A 22,222-nucleotide genomic window follows, 5' to 3' on the forward strand; every position below is an offset into this window, starting at 1 on the left:
TTTGCATTGTAAAGCAAGCAAATATTTTTTTCTACAATAATTTCTCTTATCGTAACGTATGTAGGTTTTGTTTTGATTCTGAGCCGTTAAGCCTCTGAGTCTCATTGTAAAGATTGTATGGTCGGCTTCTTGATATCAACTATTCTTTCTTCCATTCTTTAGATTTTGATACAACAGAAGGCATTTATAAAGCGACTTTGCCCGTCACACATATATATTTAAATTTATGTAAATCAACTCATAGGTATCCAACAATGACCAAAGACTTTTGGTGATAAATTAAAGGTATAAGATTAATTTCATTTGCTTAAACGGTGCAAATATTTAGACTTATTAAACTACTTTCATTTACCTAGTTAGTATCAGTTTTTAATTATAAAGTGATATAATGATCAATTGTTACTCAAAATATAACATTTCATCCACACATTTAGAAACACCTATCTAGTCTTAAGCATATAAGGTTTTGTAGATATTCCTCCCTAACTTATTATCATTGTCCCAACAGAGAGATGAAGAGAAGGCCAGTCTTATCCAAGAGCTGACAGCGCAGAACTCCAGGCTGACGGCCCAGCTTAAGGAGTCTTCAGCCACTGAAGCTCAGCTGATAGCACAACTTGAAGGTCTGAGGGATCAGTGTTCCATGAGGAAGACTAGTCTACAGGTGTGTATTGTTGATGTAACAACTATACAAATCAAAACTGTTGTTGTTGTAACGACAGAAACTAAAATTGATAGCATTGACACCCAACGCTTTGTAATACCAGAAAAAAACATTTAGTAAAATTCTATGTTATTAAAATTTAGGTCTAGCAAATGATGTTCACAGTCTGGCAAACCTAAAGTTATCTTAAGAGCTACTAAGCTGCTTACGTTTCCTTTTAACCTATGTTTGTTTGAAGACAAAATCACTACGGCAAGATTAATACGTTGAGTAGAATCTTTATTATTTTAAGGGGAATGTTTTTTGGAGATTCATAATAATTAAATATATCACTTACTAAGTGTGAATCAAAAGGAACCAATAGTCATAGAAAACCGAGACTTCTGCTACAGACGCTTTCAAAGATTTCTTAAATCTTAATTAAGGTTGATTCTACATACATACATACATATGGTCACGTCTATATCCCTTGTGGGGTAGACAGAGCCAACAGTCTTGAAAAGACTGATCGGCCACGTTCAGCTATTTGGCTTAATGATAGAATTGAGATCCAAATAGTGACAGGTTGCTAGCCCATCGCCTAAAAAAAGAATCCCAAGTTTGTAAGCCTATCCCTTAGTCGCCTTTTACGACATCCATGGGAAAGAGATGGAGTGGTCCTATTTTTTTTTATTGGTGCCGGGAACCACACGGCCCGTGATTCTTAATATACAAAATCGGAATATAAAGACAAGACAAACATAATCCAAAACGAACCTATCCTCCCCAGGATCACGTGCACAGCCTGGAGTCTCTGAAAGCGGAGCTGGCTCTCGTCAGCGACAAGAGGGCAGATTTGGAGCGAAGGCTGACTTCTTCACTCAACGACAAAGACAACCTGATGCAGCAGCTAGATGAAGCTAACGACAGGATCACAGCGCTCGAAAGACAGCTCAAAGAACAAGTAAGATTTTAAAGGATTCTATGGTTAAAATTCTAATGTGTGACCATTTTTAATAATATACACGTAGAAAAGTTAGTTAAAGGGAGTAATAGATGTATACAAGTAGCATATGTGTGAAGTTTTGCAGATAATTCGTAATTAAAATACCCAAAAAAAGTAATTAGTTTTGAAATTGTAATTAGGTAACCTTGTTACATACATACATACATACGGTCACGTCTATGTCCCTTGCGGGGTAGACAGAGCCAACAGTCTTGAAAAGACTGATAGGCCACGTTCAGCTATTTGGCTTAATGATAGAATTAATATTCAAATAGTGACAGGTTGCAAGCCCATCGCCTAAAATAAGAATTCCAAGATTATAAGCCTGTCCCTTAGTCGCCTCTTACGACATCCATGGGAAAAAGATGGAGTGGTCCTATTCTTTTTTGTATTGGTGCCGGGAACCACACGGCACGTAGAAAAGTTAGTTTAAGGGAGTTATAGATGTATACAAGTTTTGCAGATAATTCGTAATGAAAATACCCAAAAAAGAAATAGTTTTGATATTGTAATTAGGTAACCTTGTTACCTTCGACATAAAGAATTCGTGAGCCTGACTAATAAAATCAATGAAAGAAAGACTACAAAATAAAAAAAGAAACGTTGCTTGCTCACTGTGGCATTCAATTAGTCGGACAATGATATGTAGGTCGAATTGGATGTTTGCCGATATCATCTTGTTATATCTGATAGGCTTATCTTCAATCTACCAGCAATGTAATCTCTATGTAAGAAACATGTTTGATTAATGAACGATTAAATTTTAGATCTGTGCAAAATGAATAAAGCATTTAAACATCATCGTGACGTGAATTTATAAGTTAAGCAAGAAGGCAATTGCAATACAAAAAAGAATAGGACCACTCCATCTCTTTCCCATGGATGTCGTAAAAGGCCACTAAGGAATAGGCGTACAAACTTGGGATTCTTTTATAGGCGATTGAGTAGCAACCTGTCACTATTTGAATCTCAATTCTATCAGTAAGCCAAACAGCTGTACGTGGCCTATCAGTATTTTCGAGATTGTAGGCTCTGTCTACCCCGCAAGGGATATAAACGTGACCATATGTATGTATGTATGTAGCAACAAGGTAATTTAATGTGGCAGATGCAAATTTTTTGGTTCAAATGTAAAGTCAAGTAAGGAATAGGGATATAATCTATTCAATGTGACTGTAGCCTTAATTCATGCCTCTCTGGTTTGTAAATGTTTTTCACTGAAATTTTTATAAGAATTGCTTTTGTAATGATACCAATTAATTAATCTAGATTTTATTCAAATGAACAGTTACAATTAGTTAACCCATTATTATTTTGTCTGTTTTTGTTTTCAATAATCAAAAACCAAGACAAAGACGTAGATGACGTGATATTAATACCATTTAATACAGTTATTCAAGGTCAATATCATCATGAAATTAATTAATTAGTTACACGTCTTCAGCCTTGGTATTTAATATTTTTCAATGCAATATTCACTTAGACTGACAGCAGAACTTGTGGCATAACAAGAGGTCATAATATCACAAAACGATCTTGTGATTTTACTTATGTTTGTAATTTCTTTATTGTACTTAAAATAATTACAGAACAATGTTTGGATTTTAGAGAATTTGTACAATGGCGGACTTATCCCAATTGGAATTACTTCTAGTTGACCAAAATTAAAAGGAAAATCCATCAGCAAAAAAGCAGGGCACGTAAATAGCATTAAGGATGAACATCCTGTAAAGATTCACACATTTCTGGTTCTAGCTGACAACCAGCAAGTTGCTATTTAAGGTTTTAAATGCATCTATAATAAAAACCCTTAAATGTAGATAATGTGATGATATAACTTCTAATTTTTTATTTCGATTGCACATTTTTTTTTATAATGTTCAACCTTTTCGATTTATGTTATCGTTTTCCTTTCTCATCTATAACTTTTTATCATCAACTTTAATTGTGCCGTCTGGTTCCCGGCACCAATACAAAAGAGAATAGGACCACTCCATCTCTTTCCCATGGATGTCGTAAAAGACGACTAAGGATAGGCTTATAAAATTGCGATCCTTTTGTGAAGTGAAATCTCAATCCCATCATTAAGTCGAGAAGCTGAACGTGGCTTTTCAATCTTTTCGGGACCATTGGCTCTGTCTACCCCGCAAGGGATATAGACATGACTATGTGTGTGTGTGTATGTGTGTACTTAAATTGTCATAGTATCATGATCATCAAGCATTATAAATCTTATCATTAACAAATTTCTAAAACTCATAATAGAAAGAAGAAAGAAAGAAAGAAAGAAACAATCTTTATTTGGCGCAAGATGTAACATAACATTTTCATTCAATCTACTATCTTCATTTTCAACAGGAACACCTCTACCAGAACACCTTGAAAGAACTGGAGCGCCTGCAGCGTTCCCACGACACCTTGGCTGAGAGGATCGGCGCTCCAGAGCCAGTGGACGCTGCCAACTCGGGCAGGTCTCTCCATGCTGAGATGGAGTCGGAGCCGGAAGACCAAGACGATACTTGGCTGAGGAGTGAAGCTGTCCAGGTTTACAAACAGCTGAGAGCGTTAGCACTGCAACTCAATACTGGACACGATGATGATTCAGGTCAGTTCTTCATTCTACTTTTTCTTTATATTCAACTAGCTGTGCCCGCGACTTCATCCGCGTGGAATAATTTTGGGCATCATTGTAGCCCGCGAGGATGAATAATTTCCCCCGTTCTTTTTCACATTTTCAAATATTTCTTCGCTTTATATAGTTGCAGCGTGATGTAATATTGCCTTCGTCGATAAATGGTCTATTCAACGCAAAAATAATTTTTCAATTCGTACCAGTAGTTCTTGAGATTAGCGCGTTCAAACAAACAAACTCTTCAGCTTTATAATATTAGTATAGATACGTAATTGTGCAGTGATTCACATAAAGATGAAAAGAGGTCCTGTAAGGATCGTAGCAAGTGCAAATCCATAGTCTCTGCCTACCCCAATGGGAGACAGGCGTGCTTGTATGTATGTATGAAGATGAAATTACACTCTATGGAAGGAATAATAAATCCGATTAGCCAAATCAACCCTTTGTGATTTGTATGTGAATTGTATAATGGTCACCTCAATTTTGAAACGGTATTGTATTGTGTGGGTGAGTTTGAAAGTCATACAAAATGGCTGGAGTTTAGATTGTTATTGTTAATCAAGAACCGGATTTAAGGAATTAGTTTAAGGCAAATCTAGGCTGTCCAGTCCTAAGTACTAGTAATTTACCTATATATATACTTATGACAGAATTTTTCTTCCTTTGGGATTTCCTTGACAGAATGACCTTCTTTTGGGATACCTCATATTTCATACATACATACATAAACTCACGCCTCTTTCCCGGAGGGGTAGGCAGAGACTACCTCTTTCCACTTGCCACTCTCTGCATACTTCCTTCGCTTCATCCACATATTTCATCTAAAAATTAAACGAAGAATTAAAATAATGGACGCCAAAGGCTTAATGAAAGGCCGAAAATATCATGGCAGGACGTTGTTAACAATGATAAGCGGGCCAATGGACTGGAATCCGAGGACGCCGAAAACCGGACCAAGTGGACTGTCGGAAGGCGGACCCCGGGCCCCGAAACACTTCTGTGGAGGGTGCGACCGGGAACACGCAGAGATGAGCGAGAGGCCAAAAGCTTGATGGAGTCGGGTACGTCCTGACAAAGGATTACGTCAGTACCTATATCCTCAAACTAGTTGTGCCCGCGACTTCGTCCGCGTGGAATAGTTATTTTGGGCATCATTGAAGCCCTCAAGGATGAATAATTTTCCCCGTTTTTTTTCCATTTTCCATTATTACTTCGCTTCATATAGGTGCAGCGTGATGTTATATAGCCTAATAATTGGTCTATTCAACACAAAAAGAATTTTTCAGTTTGAACCAGTAGTTCCTGAGACTAGCGCGTTCAAAGAAACAAACTCTTCAGCTTTATAATATTAGTACCTACCTATAGACGATGAGCTTGCATGACAAGAATATTGAATGTAGATGAATTACAAAAATGTTTTTAAATAAATAAATATATACGGGACAAATTACACAGATTGAGTTAGCCTCGAAGTAAGTTCGAGACTTGTGTTACGAGATACTAACTCAACGATACTATGTTTTATAATAAATACTTAGATATATAAACATCCAAGACCCAGACCAATCAGAGAAAGTTCGTTTCTCATCATGCCCTGGCCGGGATTCGAACCCGGGACCTCCGGTGTCACAGACAAGCGTATTACCGCTGCGCCACAGAGGCCGTTTTTCTTTTTTATATCAATCAGAAATCATGGCATGTGGAAAAATGTAGTCACTGCTTGACGAAATCCAGTGTTCACAACAGTCCGTAGAACTTTTCCATAAAGATCATCTTCTAAGAGTTCATCTTCCGAAATATTTTTACTTTAGAGTTTTTTTTCCTATTTCATTACATTCGCACAATAACTGTTACCGGATTTAGGTCGCAGTTTTATCATGATCATTGCTGAATGATCGCGATCACGACAGCACAGAGCATGGCACGGCCGTCACGATCGTTACCCTAGCGATCACGAGCTTGTTAGTAAACACTTGTTGTATATATAAGAAGAAACCCAAGTTCATAAGCCTATCCCTTAGTCGCCTTTTACGTCATCCATAGGAAAGAGATGGAGTGGTCCTATTCCTTCTTATATTGATGTCGGGAACCACACGGCATATAAATAAAATCAATTAATTTAAATATAATTTGATCTCTAATATGTTTAATAAAGCTTTTTGTCTCTGAAAGCGATTACCTCAGCCGCTCGCAACCAGATGTCCATAGTTGTTGAGATAACATTTTTCATTGTTATAGTTTCACGATGTTACTTATAACGTCAACAAAAAATTAACTTCTTGAATAAAACGCTTTATAAAGCCAGCGATTGGAACGCTAATAAGGTTTTTGCAACGCAATGACAATCCAGTTACACTTGTAACACCGTAAGGGTATCGACACATATACATTAATGTGGTGGTGTACATTTAAGTATAATATTACATACATAAATAAAAAAAAATAAAACGCAATGAAACGCCATCCAGGCAACATTATAAGGGTACAGACATACTTCCTTTTTATGTAGGGTCTTGCTCAGGTAGAATGAGGTCAAACGCACTCAAATCTATTAAATGTAAAAAAAAACTTATAAGATTTTTTTGAATGTTTGATTTTAAAATGTTTTTTCAACAAAGGGTTTTTATACTTGACAGAAGCATAGTCAATAAAATGTCATTCACCTTATTTTAATTTATTTAAACTTTATGTACGTAAAATGTACTACAGGTGGACTTATTGCCACAAGGCATTCCCTGTCAGTCGAATACCTTATGTATTAGTGTGGTTTGAAAAACAAATATCAATATTACCATATATGTGTATACGACATAAATCACATACGAATTCGCGTTTACTTGTTCAACGCGTTTGATCGAGTAACTCGCACTTACCCTACTGTGTCTGTATGTATATGTGTCTGTACCTTTATGTTTTTCACGAACGATATAATACGATGTTACACAGATTTAATGTTGGATAACCGTTGTTTAAAATGGTTATGCTTAAACATATGTATGATGAGACGTAATTTGGTTGCAAAAAGATAACTATTATTGTTGACAGTTTCGTAATTTGAAGTCTGTAAGGACGTTTAGTAAACAATCACGTTTTTCATTATTCGACGTGAAGTATATTATTAGCTGTGATAATAGGTATACAAATTGTGTAAATTTATTACTTAACATATATATAATTATATATAAGTTTTAATATTTTAATAATAAAAGTATGTTAAGTAATACAGTTTTTGATGATACCACGGAATTAGTAAGAGCAATCTTCAATTCGAGATGAGAGAGAGAATTTAAGGGTATTCAGAAACACCACAGAACGCAAAAGTACCACAGTTTATTTGATTTACATACATACATACATATTATCACGTCTATATCCCTTGCGGGGTAGACAGAGCCAACAGTCTTGAAAAGACTGACAGGCCACGTTCAGCTGTTTGTTTGGCTAAATGATAGAATTGAGATTTAAAAAGTGACAGGTTATTTGTACCTACTTAAAACTCAAATTCATACAATCACGTCTATATCCCTAGGCCACGTTCAGCTGTGTTTTGGCAAAATTGTAAAATTGAGATTCACATTGTGACAAGTTGCTAGCCCATCGTTTAAAAGAAGAATCTCAAATTTATAAGCCTATCCCTTAGTCGCCTTTCACGACATCTATGAGAGAGAGATGAAGTGGTTCCTTTCTTTTTACTTTTGGTACCGGGAACCACACGGCACCAATAGAAATATTGCACCAATGTTCTGCAACCAACTTAAAGCATTTATAAATAGTTTTAAAAGAATGACTTTCAAGAGCCATCGCACTTGTTTTGTTGTATAATTCCTAATGCGATGTTGCAACCAGAGTTATGCGTGTCCGTGGTGGAATTCATAAGCGGAAGCGTTCTCCTTCGTTTATAGACATCTGACAAGAAGAATACAGGCTTCTATCGATGGATTGACGTAATAAAGTCTTAAATGCAATGTCAAATTTAAGTTTTTAACGCGATAGACAATGGTATATGGCTCACCCTCTTTGTAACTTTCAGCTGTTATGCAGTAGAGACTCTGAGCTGTAATACACTTAATTATTTTATAAATACTTACTTACATATCACGTTATAATCTCTTACAGGGCAGACAAAGCCAACAGTTTCGTAAAGACTGAAAGGCCACGTTCAGCTGTTTGGCTTCATGATAGATTGAGATTCAAATAATGACAGATTGCTAGCCCAACGCCTTAAAAGGAATTCTATCAATAATCCCATTTGTACGTACTTGCATACATAAAATTACGTCTTTTTCCTAGAGAGATACGCAGAGACTACGCCCACTTATAACGATCCCTGCAAACTTATTTTGCTTTATCCACATTCATAATTATCTACATAAAAGAACGTCGGTTTATGGTGGGCTTGACCAAACCATTTTTTAACTAGGTACTTTATATATATTTACAAAACTATTCCATTACTGAATAACTGACTGACTGACAAAGAACAGCCAAGCCTCTAGCTCTTGATGTTTAGCATGTAAGTTCCTTATGTGCTGAAAAAGGATTTACCAAAATTCCTATTTGTATGGACGTTGTCCCGATTTTTCTAGATAATTTATATTTCAGAAGATTTACAACCTAGAAACTAGTAACAATAGAATGATGAACTAGAAAAACAAGTTATTTTTTTTTTAATTCTCACTAAAAAGGCATTTTTAGTACAACGCGGACCTACGCGGTTTCTTATTACTTGTACCACACTCCATCATCGCACGTTGATCTTGTTTAACACTTCCTTGTGTAATGTACCGTGGACAATACGAAGGTGATAATGTTACGTTTTATATAAAAGCAGAGGAAAGTGTACTCGTATATTGTTGCTTCGAGAAAGTTTTAGTTTTCATACTTTTTTAAATGACTTCTTAAGACTTTCAATTTATTTCTTCTTTTTTTAAAAACGAGCGTCATTTTTTTGGCAGCTTTTTGTATAAAAATGGACGGTGATTGACTGTCTAACATACATATACATATATAATAAAATCACGCTTTTTTCCTTTTTTCGGAGAGGTAGGCAGAGACTACAGCTTTCCACTTGCCACGATCTCTGCATACTTCCTTCGCTTCATCTACATTTATAACTCTCTTCATGCAAGCTCGGCGGTTTCGGGTACTCTTAATTTGATCAAAATACGTTTGTCTACCTAACATATTGCACAGGTCAAACGGCTGGGTCAGAGATTCTGAATATGGCTTGAAGGTTTCTTAATGACCTAGGAAAAGAATTCACCGTTCAAGTATTGTGCGCAAATTACCTATATATATTTTGTTTTACGCTGCTACTACTTATCTTTATACTATATACTCATATTTATCTATATCTAACTCCAGTATCAGATTAACTAAAAACCTTTTGTATTAAATTTGTTATTACTTTGATATCTGAAAACTACCCCGATATGTTAATTAACTTATATGATTTATGTAGTCTTAATGTTTTTAAAGCCATCTGTAACTTACATATACAATGAATAACATTAAGAACATAAAACAGATTTAGATATTTACCTACCAGTTCCTTATTGAGATGACTCTTAACTTCACGCCAACAACATAATGCTGGAAAGTGAGAAAACCCGCCGGCGAACGCTAGTGAAAGCTTCGGATCCGCAATTTTGTTCGATTTAAATGCGGGCAATTTGTCTTTTCTGTCATTTGTTTATAAACGTTACTATGTAGAATAAATACGGCATGAAAAGTAATTACGTACCTACATACTCGTATGATAAACATCGTAGGAAAATCTAGAAATATACATAAATAAATAAATTGCGGGACAAATTACACAGATTAAGCATCGAAGTGAGTTAGAAAATTGTGTTTATTTATTTGTTTTTTTTTTTGTGTTACGAGTTAACACATGAAATGGTACTTACTTGTTTTTTTTTTTTGTACGTTTTCTACTTTTTTCATACATCATTCTCCTTGTATGGATCCTCACCTACTTAGAGAAGAGTCTGGTGAACGCTTGTGAGCAGGATCCTGTAGTGGATAAGTCAGGTTACACGAAGCGACTTCAGTCTGACCACTGAAACCTTGGGGATATATGATGCTATATTGCTGGAAGAAACTCTAGAAATAAGTAGTGCCCTTGTACTGAATTTCTCTTTATTTTAAGTTTTTTTTCTTATTTTCCTTGATATACATAAATATATAAATGATACGTTAAGCTTGACCCAATAATAGAATTGAGATTCAAATAGTGACAGGTTGCTAGCCTTATCGCCTTTAAGAAGAATCCCAAGTTTATAAGCCGTCATGTCATACAACCATAACTAGTTCTCATAACTGGATCAGTAGTCACAGTTACAGTATTGATCGTAAACGCAACGCAATCGGTAATAGTTTATCAGTCAGTCAATTATTGTGGTTTCCACAGCTGATGTAAGTGATCTAACAGTTTAAGGTCTGCTATCCATGTCTGCAAGATACGCTATGCGTGGAAATCGGCGATGTTTGAACTGAGCTGTATCTTGTGTGTAAATATTCGAGTATTTATACGAGTTGAAACTTGTTTTGCAGACGGATTAAAGAAAATTTAAAATAGACCACCTGTATGATATGTCTCTTTTCTATGGATGTCGTAAAAGGCGACTAAGGAATAGCCTAGTATACTGGGGATTCTCATTTTAGGCGATGGAGTATTAATGTGTCACTATTTGAATCTCACCCTTACAGCTGAACGGGGCCTTTCAGTCTTTACTTTTCTCTTTTAAAAAAAAAAAAAAAAAAAAAAAAAAAAAGACTGCTGGCTCTGTCTACCCCATAAGGTAAATAGAAGTTTATCTGTTATAATGTGTGTATATGTGTATGTTTAATATAACATTCCTTGCAATTAAAAATGTTAATTTCTCGGCAAAAACTATGCCATTCCGCACTAATAAAATAAAAAAATAAGAGACGGATTGGTATAAAAACGATACTATTATGTTGAAACGATAATGTTAAACAAAATATTAGTAGAACTACATTTTGACTTTATCGAACATTCAGATTTGAAGGGCGATACCACTTTTCACATTTCTAAATCATAACTGTATATTGAAGCATAAATTATTAAAAGAAAATCATGTTTTATTCTGTTTCATCAAGACCGCAAACGACATACGACTATGTCGTAAAAGAACTGCGTAAGATATGAAGTAAAGCCTTTATTCCAATACTGCATAAGATTATATGCGTAGATGCGTATCATATCTTGCATATCTTACGCAGTATTGGAATAAATACTTTACTAAGTGTTTCATGTTTATGGTTTTAGTGTAACTATTTTATTAGTGAATAAATAGCTGATAGACAAACTATGTAGATCAATGTCTGTCATTTTGTTACAAACATTAAAATAGTTGTGTTTAACTAAATTAAAAATCTATGCTCGTAATATCCATGCTTGTAATATCCCGTGTCTAGAAGGCTGGAAAGGGATGGATGAAGTATGAAATATCAAATAGTAATAGGTTAGGTTGGTACAGATACATACTACAGCAGACTAAAAGATAATCTCGCTACTTAAGATGGAAGTGAAAGGTTTTGTGAAAGGTTTTACAAATAGGGGAAGTTCTAAAAAAAGAATTAAAACCTTAGTCGAAATGAGTGACCAATGAGATGGAACATTTCGGAACAATGTACATCACGTGTGGTTCCCGAATAGAAAAAAAAAGAATCACTCCATGGATGGATGTGGTAAAAGGCGACTAAGGTATAGGCTTTCAAACTTGGGATTCCTCTTTAGGCGATGGGATAGCAACCTTTCACAATTCGGACCTAAATTCTGTCTACCCCGCGAGGGATATTTATGTATGGTATAGAAGTGCTCTGTGTATATGAGTGCACTAAAGAGAAAATTTATCAAAATATCCACGGGATTTTTTGTTTTACGTTTCAGAACAAATTTGAAGATATTAAAAGTTAGTAGTCTGGTTGTACACACGGCTCAGAGAATACCTGGACCACAGCACACACAAAACGAGGTGGAACAGCTATCTTCTGAGCCTACCGTACTACCAGACTTCTAACCACGCTATCGCGGACGATTTACGGTAGACCAATGAAATAGACATTCATGTTAAGCGCAGGCCATTTGCATTGAAGACCACATGGGCGCACTGAACCAAATAGCAAAGTGCAGCAATAAAGTGAACCCGCGGAGCATGGCTAGTGAACCTACCATGAGTTTGCGAACGATAGTCGATAGCGTTCGTGCGTTTCGAAAATTGTTATAGAACTGATAGACTGAATAAAGATTGCACCTGACTGAATCCAGGATCCATGGTCAAAGGCATACCCCGGGCTCTTCTCCAGAGTGGTGAGGATGAGGATAAAGCCAGAAGGAAGAAGAAGACTGAATGAGGATTGTAAAAAAGTGTAACTTTAAATGCAAGGAAGCGGCCCAATTTTGTCAACATTTAATTTAATAAAAACAAATTTTATTTTAACTAATTAGTAGGTAATGCTCAAATGAAAAGATGATGCCAGTAAACTTTAACTAAGTACCGTAAGCGATAAAACTTAACTAAAATATTTTTTTACACATAATTTTTTTTAACAAAGAAAAACTTTCGTATTTAACTTGTAAAGTACTAAGTATTAAATACTAGAAATCGACTACAATCGCTAGCGACCTAGCGAATCAAAACCCATGGTAGGGGTCTTTCATTTTGCCTGTTGCGTAACTGACCATGCTGTCCCGTGTCATTACCTTACAATATTGTTACAATCATTAACTCGACTGTGAAAGAATGAGTTATGTTTTTCGTATGTCTTTTTCACAAATTAACCTAGCCCCGAATTAAGTTTCATAGTCTAATGGGATAAATCAACGTTATTTTTTACACATATCACGATTTCATCACCAAAGGGGTAGACAGAGCCACAAGACTCGAAGGCAATGTTAAGCATTAGGATGTCGTGGCTAATGGAATAGAGATTCAGAAAATTGCTAGCCCCTGACCTAGATGATATATCCTAAGAAGCCTTGACTTAGCAAGTTCCTTAATAATTTCCATTACTTTACTGACTGTTTCACCCATTCTGCTTTCATAAAAATATGTTATTACGAAATTTATAAACATTATAGGTCATCAACCTCCTTGAAATTTCTTTTTATTTTATTGTATAAATGATAATTATAGAAGTGCTCTGAGAATAAATGGTGAAGGCGTGCACTCAAGAGAGAATTTTTCAAAATTTCCACGGAAAGGGAAAATAACGAGATTTTCCATTTTACGCGAACAGAGCCGCGGGTGTTCTCTATCATTACGTCTTTATTCCTTACAGGGTAGTCAGAGCCAATAATCTCGAAAAGACTGGCCACGTTCAGGTCGTTCACCCGTCAGGTCAGCAATACCTAAACGCAACAACTTCAAATTGAGAAGTGCAATAAAAATATCTGAATTGCACTCTATCTAATATTAATTGTTTAGTAGGTTAGCAGCGAGCGGCTTTATACGCAACTACCGACTTATTTTTATTTTATTGAAAATATGTATTTGAATGCTCACACTAACAAATGTACATATTTACTTTAAATGTTTTCTCTGTAAGTGAAATGTAAATTTCTTTGAGAAATAAAGTTCTTTAACCACAATTCTGACACTTCTCTTCCTGGCTTTTAGACCTGGTTGCATCCTCACCACTCAGTAGAGCCCGGGTTATGCCATTCACCACGCATCCTGGATTGGGTGAGCCAGATTTTAACACGAAGCGACTCCCGTCAGACCTCCGCAACTTTAGCAGGGGAACCTAACCCGTGTTGGATAATATATAAATATATCATAAACCATTTGTGACTGTCAAACAAGCAAAGCATTAGCCAACTGGTTTGAAATGCATCAAATGGCAATCAAACCAGAAGGCTACCTCAATTATTTAAATATAGATGTGTGTGTATTTAAATATAGAAGTACTGATTAATTAAATTTTTCTTATAACTTGAAATATATTTTACATCCCATTTGTTTTTATTCTTTTTCAAAGTTACCCAGTACACACACATACTAAAATTAATAATATTTATATAATTGTATTGTATGTATATACTGTATGTAAGTATATGTAATATGTATGTATGTGTATATAGTTGTATATGTTCACACATACTTAGTTGGAAGGATGGAAATTTAAATTTTTATTTTGTATTATTATCAACAAGTGTTAGTAATGTATGTTAAGAAAGAGTAGGGTTCTCTGACACAAGCATTATTTGCTTACTAGAGAGTCCTAACAATGTATCATTGTACACTTTGTTGTAAAAGAAATAAACGAATTTTTATTTTTATTTTATTTTTGTCTTAAATTTCAATTTAATTTAATATAATATAAATAATATAATATAAATATATATAAATATGAATATAGAATAAACCAATTGCGTCATCACATTGCATAAACACTAGCAACCTGGCTTGGTGCCGTGTGGTTTCCGGCACCAATACAAAAAAGAATAGGACCACTCCATCTCTTTCCCATGGATGTCGTAAAAGCCGACTAAGGGGTAGGCTTATAAACTTGGGACTTTGCTTTTAGGCGATGGGCTAGCAACCTGTCACTATTTGAATCTCAATCCTATCTTAAAGCCAAATAGCTGAACGTGGCCTATCAGTCTTTACAAGACTGTAGGCTTTGTCTTCCCCGCAAGGGATATAGACGTAATTGTATGTATGTATGTATGTAACCTGGCTTGAAGATGCATCAAATAGCACACAAACCAGGAAGCTGCTTTACACAAGTAATAAATAAACTTAGAGTGACAACAAATATGCAAAAAAAAATGAAAAAAAAACCCGCGTTGGATCGATCATGGTTACACATCCAGTCGCCTGAATGTGCAGGTTTCCTCACGATGTTATCCCTCGCCGTAATTCTGACACATTAACACATAATTCCACATTTGCAGTGATTAACCATCTATGTCGTTTTCAATACGCGAATCGGCCATTGTTCAAAGCTATTGTTGTCAGTTATGGGAATGACCTGCGCGTTGGTATCTTAATGGACGGAATGCTGACTAAAGTGTTTGTTTTAATTAGTTCTTTGATTATGATTAACGTGAGACCACCGACGAGGGATGAAATATTTTTTTTCAAATACTCAAACTAATATGTTCGTTAGTTTAATATTTTCTTAAATGTTTGATGTCAGGTTTTGGAAAACACAAAATACTTTATATTTGTTTTGGTAAGGTTTCCACATTCAAGCAACTGAATGTGTACACCATGAACAGAATTGAATTACATTCCTTAGAAATGTAGCAGTGCCGTGTGGTTCCCGGCACCAATACAAAAAAGAATAGGACCACTCCATCTCTTTCCCATGGCTGTCGTAAAAGGCGACTAAGGGATAGGCTTACAAACTTGGGATTCTTTTTTAGGCGATGGGCTAGCAACCTGTCACTATTTGAATCACAATTCTATCATTAAGCCAAATAGCTGCACGTGGCCATTCAGTCTTTTCAAGACTGTTAGCTCTGTCTAATAATATAATATCTGTCTAATAATCATCAGTATTAGCGACGTCTTATCCTCTTTTACATATATGTCATATACTTTATTATATTATAGCAGTTGTATCGCCTACGTATCAAATAAGTTACTAAGTTTTAATATTATTTTTCTTTACTTTTATTTTTTATTTACACTCTTTAACACAAAAAGTATTCTAGCTGTTACTCATAATTATGTAACATGAACTAGTTTTCGGCGTACCGCAGGGCTCAATTCTCGGTCCCACCCTCTTTTTAGTATATATTAACGACCTTTGTAAACTAAGCATACCTAATTGTCAAATATACACGTATGCAGATGACACAGCACTTGTTATAAACGGTCGGGATTGGAGTGAAGCCTTTTCAAATGCAGAATTAGCTCTGTCCACAGTTATGTCCTGGCTTGATTCAAATTTATTAACTTTAAACTTAGCCAAAAGCAACTATATAACCTTTGCTATAAATGCTTCTACCCTTTAGATTTACTTTATTTTATACCTTTAGATAATGAATTCTCACTTAAAGCTCATAAATGCCGAGCATTCAATAATAACTCCCTGTGCACATGCACAGTCATATCAAGGACCACAACCGCTAAATATCTTGGAATATTTGTAGATCAATATCTTAAGTGGGACCAACATATTGCTTTTTTGAAAAACAAAGTAAGGAAACTCATTTATGTTTTCCGAAATTTAAACTCTGTTGCCGATTTAAATACCCTTAAGGTTGTATACTTTGCGCTATGCCAATCCATTTTAACGTACTGTATCGCAGTATGGGGTGGAGCTGTAAAAACAACGCTGCTACCGCTTGAGCGAGCGCAAAGAGCGGTCCTTAAGGTTATGATCAAAAAGCCTTTTCGGTTCCCTACTCAACAACTATTTTCAGAGATATCAATCATGACAGTCAGGCAACTATTTATCTCCATGTTGCTGCTTCGTAAGCACTCACAGTTGGTGTATGATCCGACACTACATACCCGAAAGCGTAGATGGGACCTAGTATGTTCTACACCACCACATAGGACTGTTTTTGCTGCACGGCATTTTGAAGTAATTAGCTGTATTTTGTATAATAAGGCCAATAAAATATTAAAAATATACCCTTGCACAAAACGTGTTGTCAAATTTAAAATTAAAGAGTGGCTTTTGACATTAAATTACTCTGACACGGAAAATCTATTGCCTAAATAATATCAATAATTAATGAAATTTATTTAATATACTTAGTCCACGTATCTTTTCTTATTAATATATACGATGTTCACATCGTTGTACATAAATTGTTACCACAAGGCGGTCTAGAGCGTTATTGCAATAGTTTTAAGTTATCTTCAATTATACATATTAATAAAACTCTATCCTTAGTTAACTGTTGTGTAACTCAAAATAATTCCCAGAATACAGATTCGTCTAGTTTGGGAATTATTAAATCAGTGTACATTTTACTTCAACTTAAATAAACAAACATCATTACATCCTACCGGATCTTCCGTGATGCCTTCTACCAATCAAGATACAGGTTTATTCTTAGTTTGATGGTGGATGGCTGAGCGTTGGACCAGATTAGAAAATGTATTAACACCTTTTATATGAACGATGAATGTACATAATATGTTGCTGAAATGAGTCAATAAAACCAATTTTTTTTTTTTGTCTACCCCGCAAGGGATATAGACGTGACCATATGTATATGTATGTAGAAATTTAGCATGATGTTCAGATGTAAGTCTTAACGCCTTCTTTCTCTTATGAATGAAGGCAGACCCTGGGTCCCTCCTGCGAAGGGCCAAACCGAGACTAACTAAAAAAAAAGATGAAATCTGATAGACTAATGCGGGTACGTTTTTAAAATCCTAGCCAATCCGGTCAGACAAGAGGGTCAGAAAAACGCAGGAATCTGATTTAGTCCACATTTTATCAATGACTAATTCCAGATTTTTTTATTTCACTACTCACATTTGCTTCTTCTTCTTAAGTTTAAGAGCTTAATCTAGAATTACAGAGAAGTGGAGCGTCCATTCATCTTTTTTCTCCGCCATTTTTTTTATTCATTGGTATGTTAATACGTTTACTTTTACAGTTTGTTAAGCAATAAAACTATACCACCAAAGTCTTAATTATTATATTTCTTTTCTAGGACTGCACTCGGACCTCTCCCTCACATCTTTGGACGGAGATGAGGGCGAGACTCTCCGTCGAGGCGCCTTGGCCGCTGCCTGCGCGGACGCAGTCGCCGCCTACGCCACTCTGGAAGGATCCAGAGTCAGGGATTCCATCGCCGCTCACGCTCGCCGCGCGTTGGAGCGAGAGAGACAGATAGACGAGAAGAATGAACTCATTGCTGAACTATCTTCTAAGGTAAGCTTTTCTTAGACTTGAGTAGTTTATTTTCCTTCCTCCCCCCCTTAGCAAAGCGCGCCAACATTTATATCGCGCGAAATATATAGCAGTTTCGCTTTTTATGACGTTAAACAGAACGCGCCGTGTGGTTCCCGGCACCAGTACAAAAAAGAATAGGACCACTCCATCTCTTTCACATAGATGTCATAAAAGGCTCATATATCTTGGAAAATCAAAATTGAATAAATTGAATAAAGGTATATTTAAAAACAATATTGTAATAAATAAACGTACTTTATTTAGATAAATGAAGAAAAATAAAAATACTTAATTAAATAAAGTCAAATATATAACATAACACTATAAACATTTATATTAAATTCACAAATAATAAAATAGTAGTAACAACCAAATATACATTCTACTATTAACTCGCTACTTATCCGCTAATCGCCTGCGTCTATGATCGCAACCTTAATAAACATCAGCAGCGTAAACGTGTGAAGTACCCTCACTCCTGCGCTGCGTACCGGTTGCCGGTATTACTTACTACGGCAATCTACCCTACTTATAAAATGGCTTGTAATTTTTGTTTTATTTTCGAAACTTATGTCAATATCTTTTATTGTTAACTTGCGACTTATATACGTATATGTACTTAGCTCGCCGTCACATTAATTACTGTAAGTAGTTAGTATTATTATTTCTCTGTAAGTGAATGAAATGTAATCATTCTTTTTGAGAAATAAATAAAATCTTTAACCGTAAAAGGCGACTAAGGGATAAGCTTACAAATTTGGGATTCTTTTTTTAGGCGATGGGCAAAGAACCTGTCACTATTTTAATCTCAATTCTATCATTAAGCCAAATATGTGAGCGTGGCCTATCAGTCTTTTCAAGACTTTTGGCTCTGTCTACCTAACAAGGGATATAAGACGTGACCATATGTATGTATGTTAAACAGAACAGCGATAGTTTTTTGCGCGTGCCATGCTAAAGAGGCTGGCTGGAGTAAATCACAGTTAAATCTTCTTTGGAGAGATGCCCGGGGTTTTACGACCATAATCCTAGCTTTAGTAAGTCAGGTGTTTTCAAAGCTTGGTCGTAATGGTGTCATGCTGAAAAATATATGGCAACGCCAGTCACCTTTGGTCCATGGTTGGCATTACGTCTTACAACAACCATGATCCAAGCTAGCTTAGATTCCCCTATTAACAGGGTCACTTAGGTCGGACAGGAATTTTCTTCCTGACTTTAGTCCCAGTCGTCCTCACCACTTTGGAGAGTAGCCTGGGGTATGTCTTTGACCATGGATCCTAGTTGGGTGAGTCAGGTTTTTACACGAAGCGACTCCCACCTGACCTCCACAATCTATGCAGGAGAACCTGACCTGTATTGGATCGATCATGGTTACACATGCATTTGCCTGAATGTGAAGATTTCCTCACGAGGTTTTTGCTCGCCGTAAAAGCATCGGTTAAGAGAAGGTCGGACGGGAATAGCTTCGTGTAATTACCTGACTTGCCTATTCCTGAATCAAGGTCAGAAGCGGAGAGAAAGGATGAGAGACATAAGTTAAGCTGATGACCACAGCACTACCTACCTCAAACAGTTGAGTTACAGTACAACTACATTACGCGTAAAATGTGAATCGATTTCATCGGAATAAATCGATTCGGGCCGCTGTAACGAACGGTATTTCAATCGACTCTCAATTCGATTGAATAGTATCGATTGACACGTTTTAATTCAATTGATTTTTTACGTGTGCTGTTAGAATACTGTCATGTTCCATCATGATGATGATAATTAGGTTAAGTTGATACAGTTATATGCTTAACAAAATTTGGACTAAATAAATATCTAGGATGTAATTTAACATACATATTATCACGTCTATATCCCTTGCGGGGTAGACAGAGTTAACAGTCTTGAGAAGACTGATAGGCCTTCTGTTTTAGCTTAATGATAGAATTGAGATTCAAATAGTGACAGGTTGCTAGCCCGTCGCCTAAAAGAAGAATCCCAAGTTTAAAAGACTATCCCTTAGTCGTTATTTAATGGTGTCAAAAATTGTTATTGTATTAGGAATGAATGCGTAGATGGATTCGTCATGTCGAGAGGATGAATCCACAAAGTATAAAGTCAAGCTAGATAATCTAGAAAATGCACTATGTAGGTAATATAGTGTATTTTCCAGAGGCCTTAATGTAAGATGCCTTGTTCTACGCCTTAGTATCAAATAATAACATACACCTTTTGCGTCGTAAACCCATAATTTCAATCCTATAAACATACTTATATAGCAACACACGAAATACATCCACCTACTTAATCTCCTTATAAGATTAGCCTTTCTAAATCTTATTAAGGTATCGTCACGTTTTGCGGAATACTAAATTAAGGTGCTTAAAGAAGCCATCTTATCGTCATTTAACATACATATAAGTCACGTCTATATCCCTTGCGGGGTAGACAGAGCCAACAGTATCGAAAAGACTGTATTGACATAAGGTAGGTAGCTTTCATCCCGGTAAAAACTATAGTTCCCGTGGGATTTGCGAATAACCTGTATTATTTTGTTGGTGGCGCTAATTTCGTCGCTTAATAGCGAAATAGCGCTAAATTCACGCGGGTGAAGCTGCCAGATAAGTCAGTTAATATTATACTTTGTATGCATAATTTTTGATTAACAATATCATGATTACCATAATATAGAAACTCCATTTACGAAGTCAAAGGACATTTATGACCACATTAAGGTGAGTCAGGGTCAGCCCACGTGTTCGCCCACCCATCCCTTAAATGTCCTCACAATTAGCGATTGACCTCACTCGTACATGTCTATGAGATTGTAAAGTAGATTTGTTTTTGATTATAAACATTTGTGTATCGAAAACCCGTCCGCCAAATAAGTTAGCGCATAAAAATATTAATCATCTTCCTGGCTTTTATATAAATAAAAAAAAAATGGACAGATAAAAAAATAAATGTAAATAAGTAAATAAATAAATAGATAGATAAATAAGTGCCGTGTGGTTCCCGGCACCAATACAGAAAAGGATAGGACCACTCCATTTCTTTCCCATGGATGTCGTAAATGGCGACTAAGGGATAGGCTTACAAACTTGGGATTCTTTTTTAGGCGATGGGCTAGCAACCTGTCACTATTTGAATCTCAATTCTATCATTAAGCCAAATAGCTGAACGTGGTTATTCAGTCTTTTCAAGACTGTTGGCTCTGTCTACCCCGCAAGGGACATAGACGTGACCATATGTTTATGGATAAATAAATAAATGAAAAAATATACGTCAGAAATGTGCCGCAGACGTGATGTTACGTAACAATAGCTACTTACAAAGTACAATCTGCCTTGCGATCTGCCGCACTGGCCCGCGTGACGTCACGAACATGACGTCAAGGTGAATGACCTGAGCGGGCACTAAGTACTAAGGTTCGCAGGAAAGTGAGGTTAGAGATCGCGGTAACCTTTGTGTTTTCTCGCTGTGTAAAGTTTTCGAGTTAAGTGCCGTGTGGTTCCCGGCACCAATAAAAAAAAGAATAGGACCAGTCCATCTCGTTCCCATGGATGTTGTAAAAGGCAACTAAGGGATGGGCTTGTAAACTTGGGATTCTTCTTTTAGGCGATGGGCTAGCAACCTGTCACTATTTGAATCTAAATTCCATCATAAAGCCAAACAGCCGAACGTGGCCCATCAGTCTTTTCAAGACTGTTGGCTTTGTCTACCCCGCAAGGGATATAGACGTGATTATATGTATGTATGTTAAGTTTTCGAATTTATATTTGCCGCGTTTGAATTAATACGTGTAGGTATTTCGGATCTCACGCGGGGAGGGTCGCGGGTAAAAAAAGGTGATGTTAATAATCCTTGCTTGAGGTAGTTCAAAACCTCAAATGTACTAAGTTACTTAACTAGTGTAAGATTTTTTGTCCTTCATCTACCTACTTACTTTTCAATTATTTTCTTTTCAAAACCTCCCAATGGCCATTTTTTTTAATGCACAACTGTGCATAATAATAGCAAGTTTGCTATTTTGTGACTGAGGTTTGCACGTAAA

General features: G+C 36.0%; 1 protein-coding gene across 1 annotated transcript in view; it reads left to right on the forward strand.

Annotated features, from left to right (window-relative positions):
* Positions 1-22,222, forward strand: part of LOC106133251 (bicaudal D-related protein homolog) — a 105,256-nt gene that overhangs the window by 71,068 nt on the left and 11,966 nt on the right. Inside the window, exons 3-6 of the mRNA XM_013332914.2 lie at positions 509-664; positions 1,434-1,607; positions 4,008-4,254; positions 17,939-18,159. Coding sequence (XP_013188368.2) covers positions 509-664; positions 1,434-1,607; positions 4,008-4,254; positions 17,939-18,159 — 798 coding nt within the window. The remainder of the gene's footprint in view (positions 1-508; positions 665-1,433; positions 1,608-4,007; positions 4,255-17,938; positions 18,160-22,222) is intronic.

Source organism: Amyelois transitella, chromosome 22, assembly GCF_032362555.1.
Source record: "Amyelois transitella isolate CPQ chromosome 22, ilAmyTran1.1, whole genome shotgun sequence".
NCBI classification, from domain to species: Eukaryota; Metazoa; Arthropoda; class Insecta; order Lepidoptera; family Pyralidae; genus Amyelois; species Amyelois transitella.